General features: G+C 41.8%; 2 protein-coding genes across 4 annotated transcripts; one reads left to right on the forward strand and one right to left on the reverse strand.

Moving 5' to 3' along the window:
* Window positions 1-25: 25 nt before the first annotated feature.
* Window positions 26-8044, reverse strand: sp1 (sp1 transcription factor). Of its 2 annotated transcripts, none has more exons than XM_084543446.1 (6): window positions 7993-8044; window positions 7249-7322; window positions 4918-6334; window positions 3600-3741; window positions 2400-2590; window positions 26-1947 (listed from the first exon to the last, which is right to left on the reverse strand). In XM_084543446.1, exons 1-6 carry the CDS (start codon window positions 7997-7999, stop codon window positions 1640-1642), a joined length of 2139 nt encoding a protein of 712 aa, XP_084399572.1. In that variant the 5' UTR covers window positions 8000-8044; the 3' UTR covers window positions 26-1639. The 2 variants fall into 2 exon arrangements, with proteins under 2 accessions (XP_084399572.1, XP_084399573.1); XM_084543447.1 differs by lacking the exon at window positions 7993-8044 and adding an exon at window positions 7919-7942.
* A 980-nt stretch (window positions 8045-9024) lies between these two features.
* Window positions 9025-18016, forward strand: tespa1 (thymocyte expressed, positive selection associated 1). Of its 2 annotated transcripts, XM_084543607.1 has the most exons (13): window positions 9025-9162; window positions 10586-10856; window positions 11590-11807; window positions 12063-12105; window positions 12854-12894; window positions 13240-13293; window positions 14421-14460; window positions 14917-14967; window positions 15068-15163; window positions 15331-15539; window positions 15647-16824; window positions 17231-17318; window positions 17716-18016. In XM_084543607.1, exons 3-13 carry the CDS (start codon window positions 11669-11671, stop codon window positions 17805-17807), a joined length of 2031 nt encoding a protein of 676 aa, XP_084399733.1. In that variant the 5' UTR covers window positions 9025-9162; window positions 10586-10856; window positions 11590-11668; the 3' UTR covers window positions 17808-18016. The 2 variants fall into 2 exon arrangements, with proteins under 2 accessions (XP_084399733.1, XP_084399732.1); XM_084543606.1 differs by lacking the exon at window positions 9025-9162 and having other exon boundaries at window positions 10363-10856; window positions 11605-11807.
* The last annotated feature ends 42 nt before the right edge of the window (window positions 18017-18058 follow it).

The raw sequence follows: 18058 nt of genomic DNA on the forward strand, positions 1-18058 counted from the left end.
ATTTTAGCAAAGAAATGAGCCAAAGTACATTTAAAGTTTTAATCCAGCTGTTGGCATTTGCAGTAGTTGTATACACAGAATATAAAATCCCTTATTCAAAACAGGGTGAAAAAAGAGCACTTGTTGTCCAATTAACTTAGTCTACGGAGTTTTAAAGAACTTTTCAACAGTACACAAGAGTCAATCTCATTTCTCAAAGCAGGATTATAAAGCGACAGTGACAGGAAGGACATCTTTTCAGAAAAACTTAATAGATTTTACAACTTATTTATATGGACAACAAAGGGAAGGTTTGCCTCAAGCTGAATATTTTCCAGTTATAACTTTAGCGTATACAAGAGTAAAAGTGATTAGAAAGTTCATGGACCGAATAATGTGTTCCTAGTTTTCTTATAAAAAGGAGCATTAACCTTTGGTTTTGAGCTTACATATTCATGTTGTCCGGACATTATTACAAAATACATTGCTCTGACCTGATATGACTAAATAAGAAAAAAAGTTTCAGAAAGCAAACAAACTCATGCGGCTGCAAGGCAAAATCCCGGAAGATATAGCATAGAAAAAAAAAAAAAAAAAAGTACTGGACTGTATAGAATACATTATTCTATGACAAAGGCTCTGAAGTTTACACGTGTAATCTACATATATATATATAAAAGTAACAAGATTAAGATTGATTGTGCATGAGAGGATCAGACAACTGGAAGGCAATCTCTTGCAATCATGTAAGATGACCCTGCCTATGCTAAGAATATCCATAGCCTTTACATCACCAAAAAATATGTATATACACATGGAAAAAAAAAAAAATCGAAATGCTTTGCGATGATACAGGTATCAAAGCATGATGGCTTGAATGTGTGTACTTACATGAGAGGTTAAAGAGTTATTCTCAGGATTTCAGTGCCCTGACACACTTCTATCCTCACATTGATTTATGTTTCTGTCTCTGACCTCATGAACAGCCCACCTCAAATCATTTTACATTTTATTCCTAGAAGGGTGAAATTGCTTTTTTGTTTTTTAATTCATTTCTTGAAAGACTGCGACTGCAGCAATCTAAGAATCAAACGCTTGCCACTCAAGATCATTTTCATAATTAGTTGTTTTTTTTTTTACAGGGGAATTTAGCATGTTGAGCTGATGTTTGTCAGTTAATGTGAGGGGGCCAGAGCAGTCTGACGGGGCAGGAGGTGCCTAAGGTGAAGATGGACAAGTGGCAAAGCTCACAACCTCAGAAACTAGGCCGAGCCTGACTTAGTAGTGTCATCTCTTCACTACGGAAGCTTGTAGAAAGAATATTACTAGCTACAAATTCAAAGTGAAGTGCACTGGTCTGTGTGTAAATGTTAGTGTAGTGCCATTTCCATTCAGGGGCAGTAAGATTTCATGACGATTTCTCTAATCTAACATTTTAATCCGACTCATCCATCTCTGAGCCTTAAATGACACATATCTAAATACAAGATGGAAATCATATTCCAGCCTCAGATCTCAAAATCAATGTCTGTTGTGTTGCATTTGTGACCACCTCTCCGTTCTGAAGCCCTTGAGAGGTTCTGCAGCTGCAGTAACGTGCCCTTTTTAACCCCAAATGTCCAATTACAATATCCACAAAGGTCATCTTCCTCCACCATCTTTAGTAGCTGTTGCCATTGATTTGGTGAAGGTCCACCTGCATCATGTTGATACCGCTGCTGGCTAATCGAGCTATGCTCTCTGCAGATAAGGTTTCCATGGTGACAATGGTGTGCTGGTCATTGGCTGACACAGCTCCGGTGCCGGCTTCTGTTCCTGCTGCGGGGGAAGGAGACTCAGTTGAGCCCGTGGTGCTGTTGGTGTTGATGCCTACAGCTTTCTTGTTCATATGGGTCTTGATGTGCTTTGAGAGGTGGTCGCTACGCATGAAGCGTTTGGGACACTCCGTGCAAGCAAACCTTTTCTCACCTGAAAAGTGGAGAGTACAATATGTTAAACATACTACGTAAACGTAACTACATCTGGTGCTTGTCCAGTCTATGACTGACAGCTGTATACAGTTAAGAAACAGCATAAATGCCAAATTATGGGTCCTGTCGTTTCAAATTAGAGGCATATTTGCCATTTTGACACACAGTGTGATATGCACACAGCTGTACCCTTTACAACCTTTCCATGAAAGACGACAACTGACCTATTCCACAGAAGCCATTTTGACCTGTCATAGTTATGAAACCATAGCTGTTGCTAAGAATAATGATGGCTCCAATCTATTCATTCATTCCAGTAAACCATGGCAGTGAACCAGCGTGCCCCAAACCAGGAACCTCACACTGTGTTTATGGCGACATGACATCTATGTAGTGCGAATGATTTAGTGTCCTAATATGAATAAAATCAAACAGAATTATCATTTGTACCCGTGTGTGTTCTCTTGTGGCGCTGAAGTTCATCTGAGCGGGTGAATCGTTTGCCACAGAAGGACCAGCCGCAGACAAAGGGACGCTCTCCCGTGTGCCAGCGAAGGTGGGCTCTCAGGTGGGATGTCTTGCCGTAGATCTTCCCACAGCCAGAGATGTGACAAATGTGCTGCTTCTTTTTATTTGGATCTCTAAATGATGCAAAAATAAATAAATAAAAGGTAAAGAAAAACACACCAGGGATGAGAGAAAATGATTTTTCCACAGAAAACTGTTGTGTTTGTTTTTTGTTAGAAGACTATGTGTCATCAGGTGAGAGAAAATTAACATTAATCAAAACTATTTCAAGGCAAATGTATACTTTATCTTAGGGATGTCCCGATCAAGTATTTTTGCCCTCTAATCCGATACTAAACATTTAATACTGAGCATAGGCCGATCCGAGTCCCGATCACATCTTAAATTAACAAAATGTCCTCCTCCTAGAGAACCTAGGCTCCAACAGATAGCGAATGACCTGTGTCCTCTACTACAGAAATGGACTGGTCATACAACGCCATTAACACCACAACCCTCTCTCTTTGCCTTGATGCTGTCTCCAGGATACTTATCTTTTCTTTTTAACGCATCGTTCAGTGATTGTTGTTTCTGTGCCACCTTTAACAGACTGTACTCAACATAATTCGTCTTATTTTTTTTGGTAGGGGGTGAATCAAGTTGCGAGTATTAAATTATGTTCTACTACTACCACCACCTTGCGAAACACCCACATTGCACAATTTACAATTGTCTGTCTGAGCGACTTCATTTCCACAGTAAAGTTCTTCCACACAGCAGCTGCGTTTCTTTGAATTTTGGCAGCTATGACGCTAGCCAACAGTCACTTAAACGAAAGAGGAAGAAGATGTTTTGACACTACAGGGATGAGATTTGGGTTTATGGCAGAGTTAAAATAAATACTACAAAAGATCAGGCTTGGCTGAAGGCCGACACCAATCCGAATGGTCATTTTAAAAATTACTTGGATCAGCCCCAATACAGATCAGGACGTCCCTTCTTTAGCTTACAAACAACACTGAGTTAATAATAATAGTAATGTGGTAAGTTAAAATAAATAAAAAGATTAAAATGCTACACTAATTGCACCTTTACTTAAGAACATTTGGCCAAGACGGCATCCATACTAGTTCAGTGACATACCGGCCCTCTCCATCCTTGCAGAACGGGCATGTACAGGCTTCTCTGCGATTACGACGCCCTTGTGGTTGTGTGCCCATATCCTCATCATCCATAGCGGTGCTATCATCCAGACCTTCTCCACCCGTGTGCAGTGCCTGCTCTCCTGTAGTTTTGGAGGAGAAAAACACTCCAGTGTGAGATAATGTACACAGTGGTTTGAAATCTTTTTGGTTTATACATATATTATTTATCAAGTTTAAAACACACTCCATCCACTTTACAAATCTGTTTCGTTTTTCATATGTTTGAAATTTGTTCAAACCTAAACTCGCACGTAACTAAAAATGTGAGGTTATTTCTGATCTATTGCCAGTGATTTCCAAACTATTTCACAATTATTGATTTCCTTCTAATACTTCCTTATCTCCAGGCCTTTAAGAATGAAAAAGCAATACTAGACCCAGTGCATTCATAATAGATTAGCAGCATACAATAAGTACCAACAAGATTACAACTTAAAGTACTGGCGCTGAAGTGAAGAAAGAGCAGCCATTCAGTGTTGCTGTGATCTAAACAAAGGGGCTACATACAGTATGTGGTGGCTGAAGGGAAGCACATATTTTCATACTTTACTTAAGTTTATCAAATGATAAGTCAGAAAGACTTATTTGATAAACTGTAGACTAGCAAGCATGTTGATATACTAGAAGAAACTGCTGATGACAGAACTAAAAAAAGGGGGTCAGATATGATAATGGTCTTAGTATGATGGGAGGGGTGAAGTTACACCCCTGCTATAATACAGAGGTTGTGACCAACCCACAACTACAGTATTATATGACTAGCATCCAAAGAAATGAGCGTCAACAACACAAGAAAAAACAATGAACTGAACACAACACGTACAATGCAGTCACATGTTCACGGGAACACTGGAGCAGCCAGACTGGTTAAACCAGAATACACACAGTAGAGCAAGATCCAATCCAGAGATCATTTGCATTTAACTGCAAGTAAATGTAGTTTTCTGGACTAATTAATATTCTGTAAATACCCAACAACCAGTTAATCAACTACTTTTGCAAATACTGTCTACTACAATGGCTGATCTTAGTCGACTTGTTCAGAATAACTAATACTAAACTCAATTAAAGTTGGCGTCTGTTAATTGGATCCAAGCCAAAATAGATGTAAATATCATTTCTGAAGTAATTTTTAGAAGTTTAGTATAAACTGGATTTTCACTAAGAACTCAAAATGTTTAAAACATGCCAATCATGGATTTAATAAGCTGCATCTGTACTTGTTTTACATTTATCATCAATTATTCATGACTGACCTGTTGTGCTGGCGATGCTGATGGGAACCCCATGCAGCTGGTGCATCTGTAGTCCAGATCCCCCAAGTGTGTTAAGATTAATGGTCTGGATGCCTGGGATCTGCACTGTGTTGACAGATACTCCTCCAGCTGCAGCAGTTCCCTGAGTCTGGCCAAGTTGGGGGAGAGACTGCACTGGGGCCAGCGTGATTTGCGCTCCCGACGGATTTTGGATCTGAAGGGTCTGCCAGCTCACCTGGCCATTGGGGCCAACAGTGCGAAGGAGTATGGGCCCTGTATTTGGCATAATTTGAAGATTTTGAAGCCCCTCCTGACTGAGTGTTGGAGCTGCAAATACTTGACCGCCAGCAGTTGAGAGGGTACCGGCCTGGATGGTTTGAAGAGGTGTTCCACCTTGAATAACCTGCTGAGGCTGGATAAGGATTTGCTGTGGCTGCTGCCCATCTCTGTTGTCTGGCTGTATTGGGACACCCAGAGAAGATGCTGTGTTCTGCTGAAATGTCGTTCCTGCTGTGTTGCTGTTCTGTGTTTGAGTTATTCCATAAGAAGAGGTGGTCTGCGTTGTGACAGTAGACGCACTCGTCATGTAACCTGCCCCGCTGTTGGAAGACACTGGCTGCTGTGACTGCTGTTGCTGTATGAGTTGGTTTCCCCCTGTATCTCCTCCACCATTCCCATCTCCACCTGTACCACCAGTACTGACAGGCAACAACGTGATGTTTCCATTTAGAGACACAGGCATGTTTGCCAAGAACTGAGGCTGATTTTGTAACACACTGTTGCCTAAGCTTATATTTTGTATGGGGATGGCTCCCTGAAGGAGGCTGGGCATGGTTATGATGTTTCCAGCTGCACCAGCTCTGTTGGTTGCAGCTATAATCTGCTGGCCATTAGGAGAGGACACGATCTGCAACTGTTGCCCTGTTCCAGCCGCAGATACAGCAGACTCCTGCTGAGCATGTGCAAAGTGTACAGCCTGGCCATCTACTGTCTGAAACTGGGGAATAACTTGGTACTGAATGTTGGGCATCATCCCTGATATGGTGGTAAGCACCTGCTGACCCTGCATCGAAGGAGCCTGAGCTAGTACGTATTGCTGTGGCTGCGGCTGCTGCTGACCCTGAGTGCTCACAGCAACTGTTGATGGTGAAAGCACCTGTCTGCTCTTGCCGGTCTCTCCTCCTGCCATCACCACTGAGGAATCGGTGGTGATGGTGTTGGAGCCTGAGGATGCTTGAATGCTGAGAGGGATAACCTGCCAGCCGTTGGCACTTGAGGTGAAAACACCCTGGTTTATGTCGAGCTGTTGCTGTTGGTTATGTTGTTGTTGGTCGGCAGGGGAATCATTCTCTCCTGGGTTGTCAATCTGACTGCATGTGGCTGCCAACAGGGCGAGAGGAGACGGCTGTTGCGAGTCCTGGAAAGAGTTTAAATCAGGAGGAGAATACAGGAAATTAAGTAATTAAAAAAAATGTATATCTTACAATTGAATATGCACGAAAAACCTGCAAAAATGTCTACTGATATTTTACATGTACAGGCAAAGAACATTTTTTGAGCAAACGTAATGATAAAAGGATTTATAGCAGGATTACAGTAGCATAACAGCAGTCATTTAAAATGGGCCGGCTTAAACCAGGAGACGATTGAAGATTTGGAGAAGTGATTTAAAAGATTAATTTCAGTTTAGGAGTGTGGACTGTAAAGGCATTTTAAAGACAATAATTTTTACTTTGAAATAAAACGTGTTTCAAGAGATAGGACGGCGATTCTAAACGTTTACAACACGCTTGACATGCATTGGAAATAGCAATAAGCAATGTATGTCATAGTGAAGCACCGACAAAAGCTCCAACCCACTTTTTGTCATCAAAATCTCCAGTATGTCACGGGGAGTGGGCTTCAGGGAGATGTATGGGAGGGACCACATTTTTCCAGAGCAGCGGCGGGCTCGGCTTCCCCTCCCCCCAAACCCACCCATCTCCCTCCCACACTTTATTTTACCCTATAAACTAACACACTCCTCTAGCCACCCCCTCCGAGGCCAGCCAAATGGGCCGAGCGAAATGCACATGAAGTGCCGGGGTTAGACGGGAACACCCCGTGTGGGCGAAATTTACCTGCCCATTCCCCACCCCAGCGACATGTGCTCTGGGGAGAAAATCAACAACCAGCCCAGGTCCCGACACAGACGGGCTTCAGGATCCGTCAGATAGGGGAAATAACACACACTAGCTTCAGTGGGTATGAGCGGAGAGTATAGTTAATAATCCTACAGCTACAGTCATCCGATTTGGCAATAGCTGAAGTCAAAGAGACCGGTTAACCTACTTGTGAATTTGTGTTTCGCTTTTGACTGAAGCCTCCATCGCTCTTCACAGCGGCCATTTCACCCTGCTGCTGATCTGCGGAAGAAGAGTTTGTAAGATCACTTCTCTTAAAGTACTTACTTATAAAACAGCAAACCATCACACTGAGCTGCATTCAATATTGGGTGAAAAACACACACGGTGTCCACAAGATCCACGTTGTAAAAAAATAAATAAATAACTAGACATCAGAGGTATCTCTAGTGACTTTCGAGACAGTTTAGACGCTAAATGTGAGAAAAGCCATACCCCAAGTACTCCCAGGGCCAGCTAGCATATTAGCTGAGCTAACATGAACTCACCATAACAAGAAATGTTAAGGAAAATCGGTAAGTGTAAGCTAAAGTGACCGACAGATTATTTCAGTTGCTCTGTTAAATCTAACTTGTTGGTCGGCTCAGGGTAATCAGACAAAGTTAAAAGACATGGTAGGCATGTGGTGTCAGATAAGAACAGAAGTAAAGTTACTGTTCACCACTTAGCTAGCTTGACTTGGTTGGCTAGATGTTGTTAGCTAAGTACCAACAATTAGCGGTTAACGTTAGTTGGTCACTTTTAAACTGCTCGAGACGGAAGCTAGGTAGCCATATACCGTCACATTTACAACAGGAAATACGCTTAAAACAACGTACTTTGTCTTTACTCCTTACTGTAAAGTTAATGCTTCGTTTCGCAACATGCCACTGAGTTTAAAAAGTTCACTTACTGCTCATAATTTGAAGACGGGAGGAGTTTCTCTGGTCTTTTTTCGGGTTAACAACTTTTCACAACTTCACACAAACTTGACGCCCCCCCCATTTGAAGGAGAAGCCACGGGTACGTTCAATTTATGAACCTGCGCAGTCGTCCACATCCTGCAGTTCAAACTTTGACTGGCAAGTACTTATATCGTTAGCGTTTATTAACGTTATTATTATTTTATTTTACAGTTTGTAAGTGGTAATTAACTCATGGCTCCCTTTTTAGATTATTTATTTATTTGCCGGGCTTTTGTGCACGTCTACTAAAAATCATGGTATCAATTTGATACCAAATGACAAGTATCATTCAATTGGAAATTAAAAGACTGATCACACACTACTTTAGTGAGACATAATAGGTGCACTAAACAGCACGTATTTTACGTTATACTAACTATAAAATAATAATTTAGTAGTGTAGTATTTAGATGGAAATTCACATCGAGCCTCTTTTGACATCTGGTGACTGTACTATCGCTCTACCCTAATAGCTAAAAGAAGCGCACCCATCTGTGAGCTTCTTGCGAAGGATTGCTTCTATCCTCCAATGGAAAGGCTCGTTTCTGCCAACGAGCATCAACCAGCCAATGTAATTGGATCACAGGCAGAGAAGCGGGCGGGACTAAGCACGTTAGGTTGTACCCCTGAGTATGATTGACGTTGTGTTATCTGTTTTCCGCTTAAAAGGCGCCATAAGTAAATACGTGTACGTAAATACAGATAATTCCTGTTTCTTCAGCTGAAAACATGACTTATCATTCAACAGAGTAATGATGCCACAGCGTATATCTTGCTTTGGACACGGAGGTGGGGAGGGAGGAAGGCGGACTGGGTGTTTTTAAGTCTTGCCTCCGTGGCCACTGGCCACTCCCTGGTGGCGCCCGATGGGTCGGGAAACAGCAAGGAGGCGGGAGGAGTCAGCCAGGGTGGAGGAGAAGATGAACCCCCATCACACACTCACACTGGCTGTAACCGCGCTGGGAGGAGAAAATGGCTCGCTTGTGGGAGGGCTTACATTAGTGGATTTGTGAGGGGGCTGTCAGTGAGGCAGCACATGTGGCCATGTAAACAGGACAGAGGGTGGAGTCCATCCTCAGGCCAGGCCTGCACCAACCCCACTCAGTCTGAAATCACAGGTATCCTTCCGTCAATTACAGATGGACCTTCTCCTTTTTATTCATAGGAACACCTGTAAACTGCGGTAGAAATGGTAGAAATGTAGATATGAAACAAACAAAAGTATATATAACATATACAAGAATGTATATTCAGTATACAGTATACACATACAATATATACAATATATAGGAGCATAAACTATGGAGTGGACATGAGCTTTATTGTGTGTATATCTAGATAAATACAGCTTATACAAATATATATATACAAATATAAAGAGATAAGTGTATGACAATTCTATCAATTTTCAATTTTATTTTATTTATATAGCATCAGTAACGCTTTGAACCCGGCCCTAGACAGGACTGCAACTGTAAAAGAGGCAGACGTCTCCTATTATTATGTTGAGGTGTAGGTCCTTTAAGCTGTTTTCTTTTGCAACTGGGTGGTTTAATCCATAACACATCCCAGTTTATAAATTCATTTGAGCTTTCGTACAGAAATGTGCAAGCAATATAGTGTATATAAACTACTTTCGTTTAGACTACTTCATCAGTTCTCTTATGCATGCATGCAAAAACTACAAAGCCAGTAACCTACTAAATTAAAATCTTTGATTAAAAAATATATAATTGTGTTACATCAATATAACTAGATCTGCTATAAGCCAAAAATAAGGAACAGCCTTTGGGCTGGCAAGTCGTTAATAGTCATTAACCGGGCGGTTTCTCAGGTCATAATAATGTTAAGAAAGCTCAGAAAAATCTATTTCAAATAAGCCATCAGAAAAAATGTAATAATCTCTTAGACATCAATAAAGGGTTCCTCTGTTGTAAATATTAATACAACATTTATTATGTTTTTAATAAATTAACTACGCATAAGTTGTTTATTATGAGGCTGGTTTAGATTCGCTGCAACACCCTTCCAGGACCTCATCCAAGGTCAGAGGTCAAATAAAGGCCTTCGCTGGGGTTTTCGTGATGAACCAAAGGGACATCTGCTGCTGGAGGAAAAGTAGCTGCTAATTGGGATCTATTAAACATATGATCCCTTAAGGCATCATATTTCATAAACTGTTTAGACTTGTTATAAAGAAGTAGCTAACGTTTTCTCAGCTCCTTTATGTTGCTGCAGAAGTCGGCTACGATAATGGGGCACATAAGCTTTTTAGGTCATAACAAATACCTCAAATGAACATAATATACGTAGGTAGATGTAGATACATAAATAAAACAAATCACATTTTCTACATTAATACCACAGGAGGGCTGCTTTGGAGGGGTTTGTAATTCAGTTTTTATTATAGTCCTATTTATTCGTGTTGCACTGTCAGCCCTCACCTCTGGCATTTCCAGAAACCTGCTCAGAGTCTTGCTTTTGTCTCTGCAGGATGTGTCGCAGCTGCGTCCCACGCCGATAAAACTTTTTGTGTTTCAGATGAGATGCAAAGTCACTTCCTACAGTCTTCTGCAGCGTGACGACGGTCCGGGCAAACTTCGCCATGCCCGTTTAGCCGACACGTTTCAGAGGAAATCAGCAGAAACGCCTAATCGCGCGTTAATCGCCGACGGAACCGGAGCCCGCCTGGATGCAGTTTGACGTTTTGCTGAAGACTGCAGATGAAGTTTCAGATATTCTCAGCCTGCGACAACAGGAAACGAGAGAAAGAGCGCCGCTGACAGAACTGAAACCTGAAGCGTTGATGAAGGTAAGGCTGCTTGTCGTTTGGCAAGATTGATCTTTACTTTGCTTAAAAAAACTATGACCATGCCTCATTAATTCACCTGAAAACCTACAGACAACCTTTATTAGACTCAGTTTGGACTTTGACACCAATTAAAATGTTATTTATCCTTTGAATTTGGATGGCTCTATCAGTCATCCTTACACTCTGTCTAAGCCTGCGCTCTTTTACTGCGCTGGATGCTGCCTCACATCATTTTCTAGAGCTATTCGCGGCAGTTTGTTCATACTGTACAGTTCCCTATTTAATCATGTTCATTTTACACCGAATTTATTTGAACATATACAACATATGTTATTTAAATGATATCACTGCACACTGGGTTTATGTTTTGTGCTTTACTCTTGTTCTGAAGAAGCAGTATTTTATTGCAATTTTGCATTTGGCCTTGATAAACATGCCACCCTACAGTTGTTCCAACGGTTGTAGTTTAATTTATTTTATAATTAGACCGAGAGTTGTCTCTCTTCTTACATTTTGGCACTAGGTTAAGTGTCATCCAAACATAAATGTCAGTGAAAAGGTGTTGACACTCTATTAATTGTTCGGAAATATAGTAATACAGTAATTAAGATTAAATTCTCAGTTCATACTGATGTTTCTAATTTGAAAAACAATTAAGTTATTACAATTGAGGAGGATGATTAATAGTGTTTAAGTGAATCTTTAAGAAATACACTGAATATAATGGATTCAGCCTTTTCATCTGCAGCTCTCCCGGGCTCGTCTACAGCTTTGACCCCACCATGTTCGCTGGCCTTGCATGAACTGAGGCGATGGAGAGCCCGTCCTCCACGGTGAGGCGGCGAGCCTGGATCAACAGCAGCCGACAGTGGCCCACTCTGGAGGAGCCCGAGGGACCGCTGTGCAGCCTCCCATCTGCCTCCATAGCGGACGATGATGTCTTTTCTGATGGTAAGATCCTGCCATGAGGGTGAAGAAGCTAATGATTAAGTACAGACTGAACTATATTACATGGGAAAAGGCAAAAATACAACACTTCAGTGGAATCAAAGAATTCACATTTGTTTTCATGACAGAATAAGTCAGATGTTAGTATTTGGAGCGTGCATGCGTGTTTGGAAAAAGACAATAAATAGCACAACAGTTTAAAAAAGCACAAACATGTTTATATAATGAGGATTACTCAAATGTGTTCAATTTCCACAGGATGCTTCACAGGAAAGATTGAGAACTGGCTTCTCGGTTGTGGGTGAGTCAGTTTGCATTACTACTTGCATTTGATGTAAGATAAAGAAAAAAAAAGAAATCGAGCACTGAAGAACTCGATGCTCGTCTCTGGAAACTGGTGAACACACAACAGCAAGTAGAAAGTGGAAACTTTCTGAAGTCTGGTTGCTCAGGAAGAGGCAGCCACAGTATAGTTTCCAACATAATAGCATCAGGTGTTGTCTTTTTATTGTTCCACTGGAAAAAAACACACTTTAAAGCCGTGTCATGAGTGCCAGGAACTAACATTTTGCTGAAGTTGTTGATTTATAAAGTAATAATCACAACTATGATTGTATCTGAGCCTGTTTCACTAAAGGGCTTGTGGTTTATAGTAAGGCAACAAGGAAATACCGGTTCCTTCTGTGTTTTATGAAATGAGGTCGCAATATGTCATACTACATTATCAGTAACTCCACTGCATGTTAATGGACCAGTAACACAGCGAACATTTACAGTAAGAAAAATAAAAAAGTTGTGGTTGAACATATTCTCAGAACTTGGCGTGAAAGTGACCACTGATCGGTCTGGAGGCGTTGACCTTCATGTTAATGATTCTGCATGAGGAAGTTGACAGACTTGACAGCCCTCAAAAGGTTGTACAGGAGCCATGCTGCCATTGTGCTCCAGATGAAGTTATCTATCCAATTGCGTATTTGATGGAAGCATGCAAATGACCCTGACTGGATGTGTGTGTGTTTGTGTAATAAATGTTGGGACATGCCTTACAGGTCAAACGTCTGCTCAGAGAACAGCAGGCAGCTGAGTTTTGGTGAGTATGAACAGAGTATGACTAGTGACAGTGTGCTATTCATTGTCCCTTTTTGTTTTAAATGTTTCATATAGTAACACACTGAACTCAATGTGTGTAAAAATACATATTTCATTCGCTGTTTCCCCTTCCTGAGGGACGCATTCAGATTCTGTTAGTCTAAGTCAAAGAAAGTCAAATCATTTTGCCAAATGCAGTCGGGAGAAGTAAAATATCTTCCTTTCTGTTAGGCTACTCCATCAGTTTTCTTATGCGTGCATATATTCCATCGCATTTGACGCAAGAAAAATAAATGTATCTATATAATATAATGTACTTAAATCACTGACTTTGTAATTTCCTCAGAGGCTGTGCTGCAAGCCAGCAACTTAAGTGATGACCTGGGTCTCGGAGCTGATGGTAAGCGCACACATGCACTCACACACCGTAGTGTCACCATCACTTCAAAGAACATTGCGTTTCCTCTTCCCAACCTCAGCCTCAACTAAGTTTACCACCTTTAAAGGAAACTGCCAAAAAAGAAAATGACAAAATTGGGCGTGCGTCGCCGTTTCTAAAATTCTCCGCTCACACTTTTGCTTTGTCTGCAATAGTTTTGTCAGAGGTGCGCACGGACTGACCCATGTGTGCACATCAGCTGCAGTACGTAGCTGAAACATCCAGTGTTGCGCAGCGTTAATGTGACTCTGCCAAAGAGGATATTTTTAGGAGGGGGAAGTGCAGGCTGTTGAGTGCTTTGTTAATACATCTAAAGTGAATTCTCAAAAGGTCTTTGTTCATTTTAAAATAAAACACTTGGACGGGCTTTTCAGTGACACATATAGAGATTATACTGAAATGTTATAAAATTGTTATTTTAAAGGGTAACTTTGGATTTTATTCATTTCTTGCTTAGTGTCTTAGATATATTGTAAATTTTAAAGATGGTTACTGAAGATAATCTGGTCACAGGAACAGTTACAGGTGGCTTGCTTATAAAGACTTATGAGTAAAGGCCAAAGCTTTCCAGGCTGTTCTTTTTAATTTAATTTTAATTTAAATATAAATAATTCCACACCTTTTTTTTTTAGTAAAACTAAGTAAACTGACATTTCATTTATATAGTCTGACAGGAAACATGATGCCAGCCAGGCTTCTTTGTTCACAAGGAGTTTAGTTCAGTTGAGTTGGTTTCCCATATAGATTCTTAGACCCCACCTTTACAGAAAGCTGCATACCAGCCAGGTGAACACAGGTGAGAGTAGAAAGGGATTTTCCACTTGTGGCTTGTGATTCAAAGATATCTGTAACATTCCACTCTCTGTATCTGATTATGTTTTTGTAAAAATAGCATGTGAATTCATCCTTGAGTAACTTCCTGGTGCAGGTTCTGCATGGCAACATGAGTGGGTACAAAGTGATAAGTGAATAAGTACACACCTGATGGGATTTGAATCCAGATTTCATCAGTGTAAATCTACCCAGTGCATACACACTCAGATGCGTATCAGACCTGTTCTCATTCTGAAATGATTTCTGTGTTTCAGCGTCTGTGTTAAGTGACGGCGATGTTGCATGTGAACCTGGGTGAGTATCGCCTTGGCCCTAGGTGTGAGTGTGAACGGTTGTCTTGTCTCTCTGTGTTAGCCGTGCGGTAGACTGGCGACCTGTCCAGGGTGTACCCCGCCTCTGGGATAGGCTCCAGCTCCCCCGCGACTCTCCAGAGGACAAGAGGTTACAGAAAATGACTGAATGAATGAATATTTTACTGCTGAATTGTTGCAGACTGTTAGTTATGAGTCCATGCTGCTTTGGTCATTGTGGTTACAACTGCTTCTTGCGTGTTCAACTCACATTTCCTACATTTCCATTGCAATTAGTTTCGGTTTCAAATTAGGTAACGTTCATTCAAGCCTTGATCGTACGGTTAACCTACAGTTGTATGTATCTGAAGATGTTTGACTCTGTTCAGTGCTAAAGAAACTTAAATAAATGATCTGTTGCCACTTGCCTTCTCATTTATTCCCTGTGCTGAAAACAAAGCCTGGAACAATGTCCTTCCTTCAGACGTCAGAGCAGCCGGCTCACAAGCAGGTCGGTTCTCAGACTCAGTATGGTTTTTAGTTGTTGAAAATGAAATAAAGAATATTTGCTGTTTTTTACGCATTCTGACATTTACATTTCATGTCTATAGTACCCCTCGTCGAGGACTATGTCTGCCGTCGCTCAACTTGGGGAACAGCATGGCCTCCAGCTGCCTCTCCTCCTCCACCTGGAAAACTACATCAACGTGAGGCTTCAACGCGCTTTAAAGAATTCATTTTGTCTGTCTGTCTTGATTTGGTCTGAAGACTGCGGACCAGTTTTGCTTTTTAACTACCTACTTGACAAGTTGCAGATTTCCAGATTGGTTTTCCTAATCAATATATTCTTGAAACATTTTATTTCTCCCACTAGTGTATCAGAGGTGCTGCAGCTTTGTGCAGAGGATGCAGAGGAGACTCTGTATGAGCTGGGTTTTGGATCTGAGGAGCCTCAGGTCACCGTGCGCATTCCTCCTCGCTTCTTCACCTTTCCTTCTCAGGCTCAGGGCATCAACTTCCGCCTCTTTCTGGACTCACAGCTACGGCGAATACGGGAGGAGGACCCCAGCCTCTCTCTTGCTAGTAAGACCATTAAGTTATTAAAATCCTCTTCTGTAATTTATTTTTCTGTGTCATGAGCGTCGTTTAGCTGGGATGAATCATTCATTTCCATTTTATTCTTTTCACAGGTCGATTTAGACAAGTGCAAGTGCTCACAGCCATGGCCAACGCTTTCTATTCCCTTTACTCCCATGTGTCCCGCACTCCTCTCCAGAAACTAGCCACACCAGAGTTCACATTCTCCTCCTCTCCCGTGCAGAGGATTGAGCGGTTCAGGAGCAGCGTTCGCAGCGAGCCGCGCTCGCCGGTGGAGAGGCTGAAGGACACAGTCAACAAAATGTGTCTCTACACAGGCTCCCCCCGCGGGTCAGACTCAACCTCTCCACAGCCCTCACCCAGGAAAAGATCCAGCCTCCCGGATGTTGTGGATGTAGTCTTGAAATCCAAGAGCGGGGCTAACAAGAAACTGGATTTAGAGGAATGTGACAGGAGTAATTCAGCTGTAGATCTCAGGCTGATCACAGACGATGGGACGGAGGAGCGAACGCAACAGTTCACGGTGGACACAGAAAGTCTTCAGAGTGGAAATAAAATCTTTCATAAGGAGATGCAGGACAGTGAACAAACAAATAATGCGGATTCTGGTGAAAACTGTGACCTTGACAGAATGAGTCACGGTGTAAGAACATCTCTAGCGTCATCGTTATCAGGAGAAACTGTGATAGAAACAGGACATCAGTTACTTTCATGTAAACCAGAGCTGGACTCATGTTTCACTCAGAGTGACACAAGGATGGCGGAGCTAAAGCCCGTTGCCAAGGTTACTTATGATCTAATCTGCCCGCAGATAGTCGAATGCGTACACCAGGCGCCTTTCTGCTGTAAAAACACACACAGTCCGAACACTTTGCCTCATATCTCCACAGAGGCTGAAAGCACAGATAGATCTTGTCCCCGTCTACAAGGACCCATCTCTGAGACTAATAAGGACACACACACCAATGACATTGCCTCTTCAGGAGAGGCCACACAGACGGATGCGTCCGGATCACTTCCTGTCCCGGAGCCCAGTGGCGGCTACGCTCATTACTCCATCACTGTGACTGGCTGGGAAGGGGACGATGCGTCTTTGTGTCCCTTGAACACGTCAGAGTCCGGTCATGCTACTCCTGTCCCAGCCACCCAGACACGTAAGGAGTCTGGGTTTAATGCGGGGGAGGGACAGTACCTGAAACCTCTGACACACCAGGGCCTGGGCCACTCCGCCAATAACCTCGAGCAGGTTAACTCCTTCGAGCTGGAGGAGGTACAGTAGTTTGACAACAGTGCTACACATGCAGAGGATGTTTGACAGCTATGGTTGGATAATGCTGAAAAAGATAACATTAAATATGACGAGAAAATAGTTGCTTTTAATCTTTTTAACTACATTTGGAAAATGTTTGTCCCTCAAATGATAATGATTAAGTAGATTTTAGTGAAACGTGGGCAGCTCTTAAGTTTTCCGGTACAGTCAACAAGGCAAATTAATTAGTAATCACCAAAACAGAAAACTTCATATTATCTCTAAAAGCATGTTTGGTTTTAGCTACTGACTCATTGTACATGACTCTTTGGTTTTCGTGAACCCCATATTAGATATGTTAGATTATTCTAAGCACTTTTACATTTTTGTGATTATATAAAAGGATATCTACTTTTTGTCTCTTCAGGTGCACAGTGCAGGAGAGGAAGATTTTGGACAATCAGATGCTACTACAACAGAAACTTCACAATTGTCCAAAAAACATCAGTACAAAGGTATAGCTATATTTTATCTGGCTTAAAATATATATATATTTTCTCACAGGAACATGACTTGCCATCATTAAACTGCTGACACTGTGAGAAAAACTGCAGTCAACCACTATAGACGGTTGCATCCGCGAAGGGTGTTAATTCACACTGCAACAACCACTTACTTCTTCTTTCTTGAGCATGCAAAGCATCATGGGGGTGGGGGAGGGGGGAGGGCTTTCTTACTCTGACAGACACACGTATATACAGGTCACTGTGCAGGTGTGTTTGTCTCTGGGATCTTCCCTTCTGTGTCTCATCCAGGTCAGAGTGCAGCTGCTTTTTTTTTTTTTTTGCTGTGGCACACAGTGCACGTAACACGCAGGAGAAAAGCTCTGACTGTGTTTGTGTCCTTGTGCAGGTGAAGTGGTCCGAGGTGACAGCGTGCAGTCCGACAGCAGTGGCTACGCGGATGAAGAACTCAGCCCCTCATCAGACAGACACAGCAGATAACAGAAACGTCAACAACATGTAAAGCAGAAGATTTGCATAGCTAAACATCCGAACAAGGACGTAAAGTCAAATAGATCCAAAAGATTAAAATGTCATACAAATGAGAGGCTCTACACTGAAGGACATTTCCTTCAGACAGTTTGTTGTTATAAATAGCATTAAGTTTCTTCCTATTGCTCATACTGAACAGAGACCGTTGTAAATAAATGCAGCACTTGATGAAAGAGCGTGGTCTGTATTTTTATAGAATG

The sequence above is a fragment of the Chelon labrosus genome (assembly GCF_963514085.1).
Source record: "Chelon labrosus genome assembly, chromosome: 4".
Lineage (NCBI taxonomy): Eukaryota > Metazoa > Chordata > Actinopteri > Mugiliformes > Mugilidae > Chelon > Chelon labrosus.

Coding starts and splice junctions, on each gene's coding strand:
- tespa1 (XM_084543607.1), top strand. CDS start 11,669: ATGGAGAGCCCGTCCTCCACGGTGAGGCGGCGAGCCTGGATCAACAGC. Junction 15,164..15,330: donor ACCTGGAAAACTACATCAAC/GTGAGGCTTCAA, acceptor TTCTCCCACTAG/TGTATCAGAGGTGCTGCAGC. Junction 16,825..17,230: donor ACTCCTTCGAGCTGGAGGAG/GTACAGTAGTTT, acceptor TTGTCTCTTCAG/GTGCACAGTGCAGGAGAGGA.
- sp1 (XM_084543446.1), bottom strand. Junction 6,335..7,248: donor AGCGAAACACAAATTCACAA/GTAGGTTAACCG, acceptor AACTCTTTCCAG/GACTCGCAACAGCCGTCTCC. Junction 3,742..4,917: donor CAGCATCGCCAGCACAACAG/GTCAGTCATGAA, acceptor CCAAAACTACAG/GAGAGCAGGCACTGCACACG.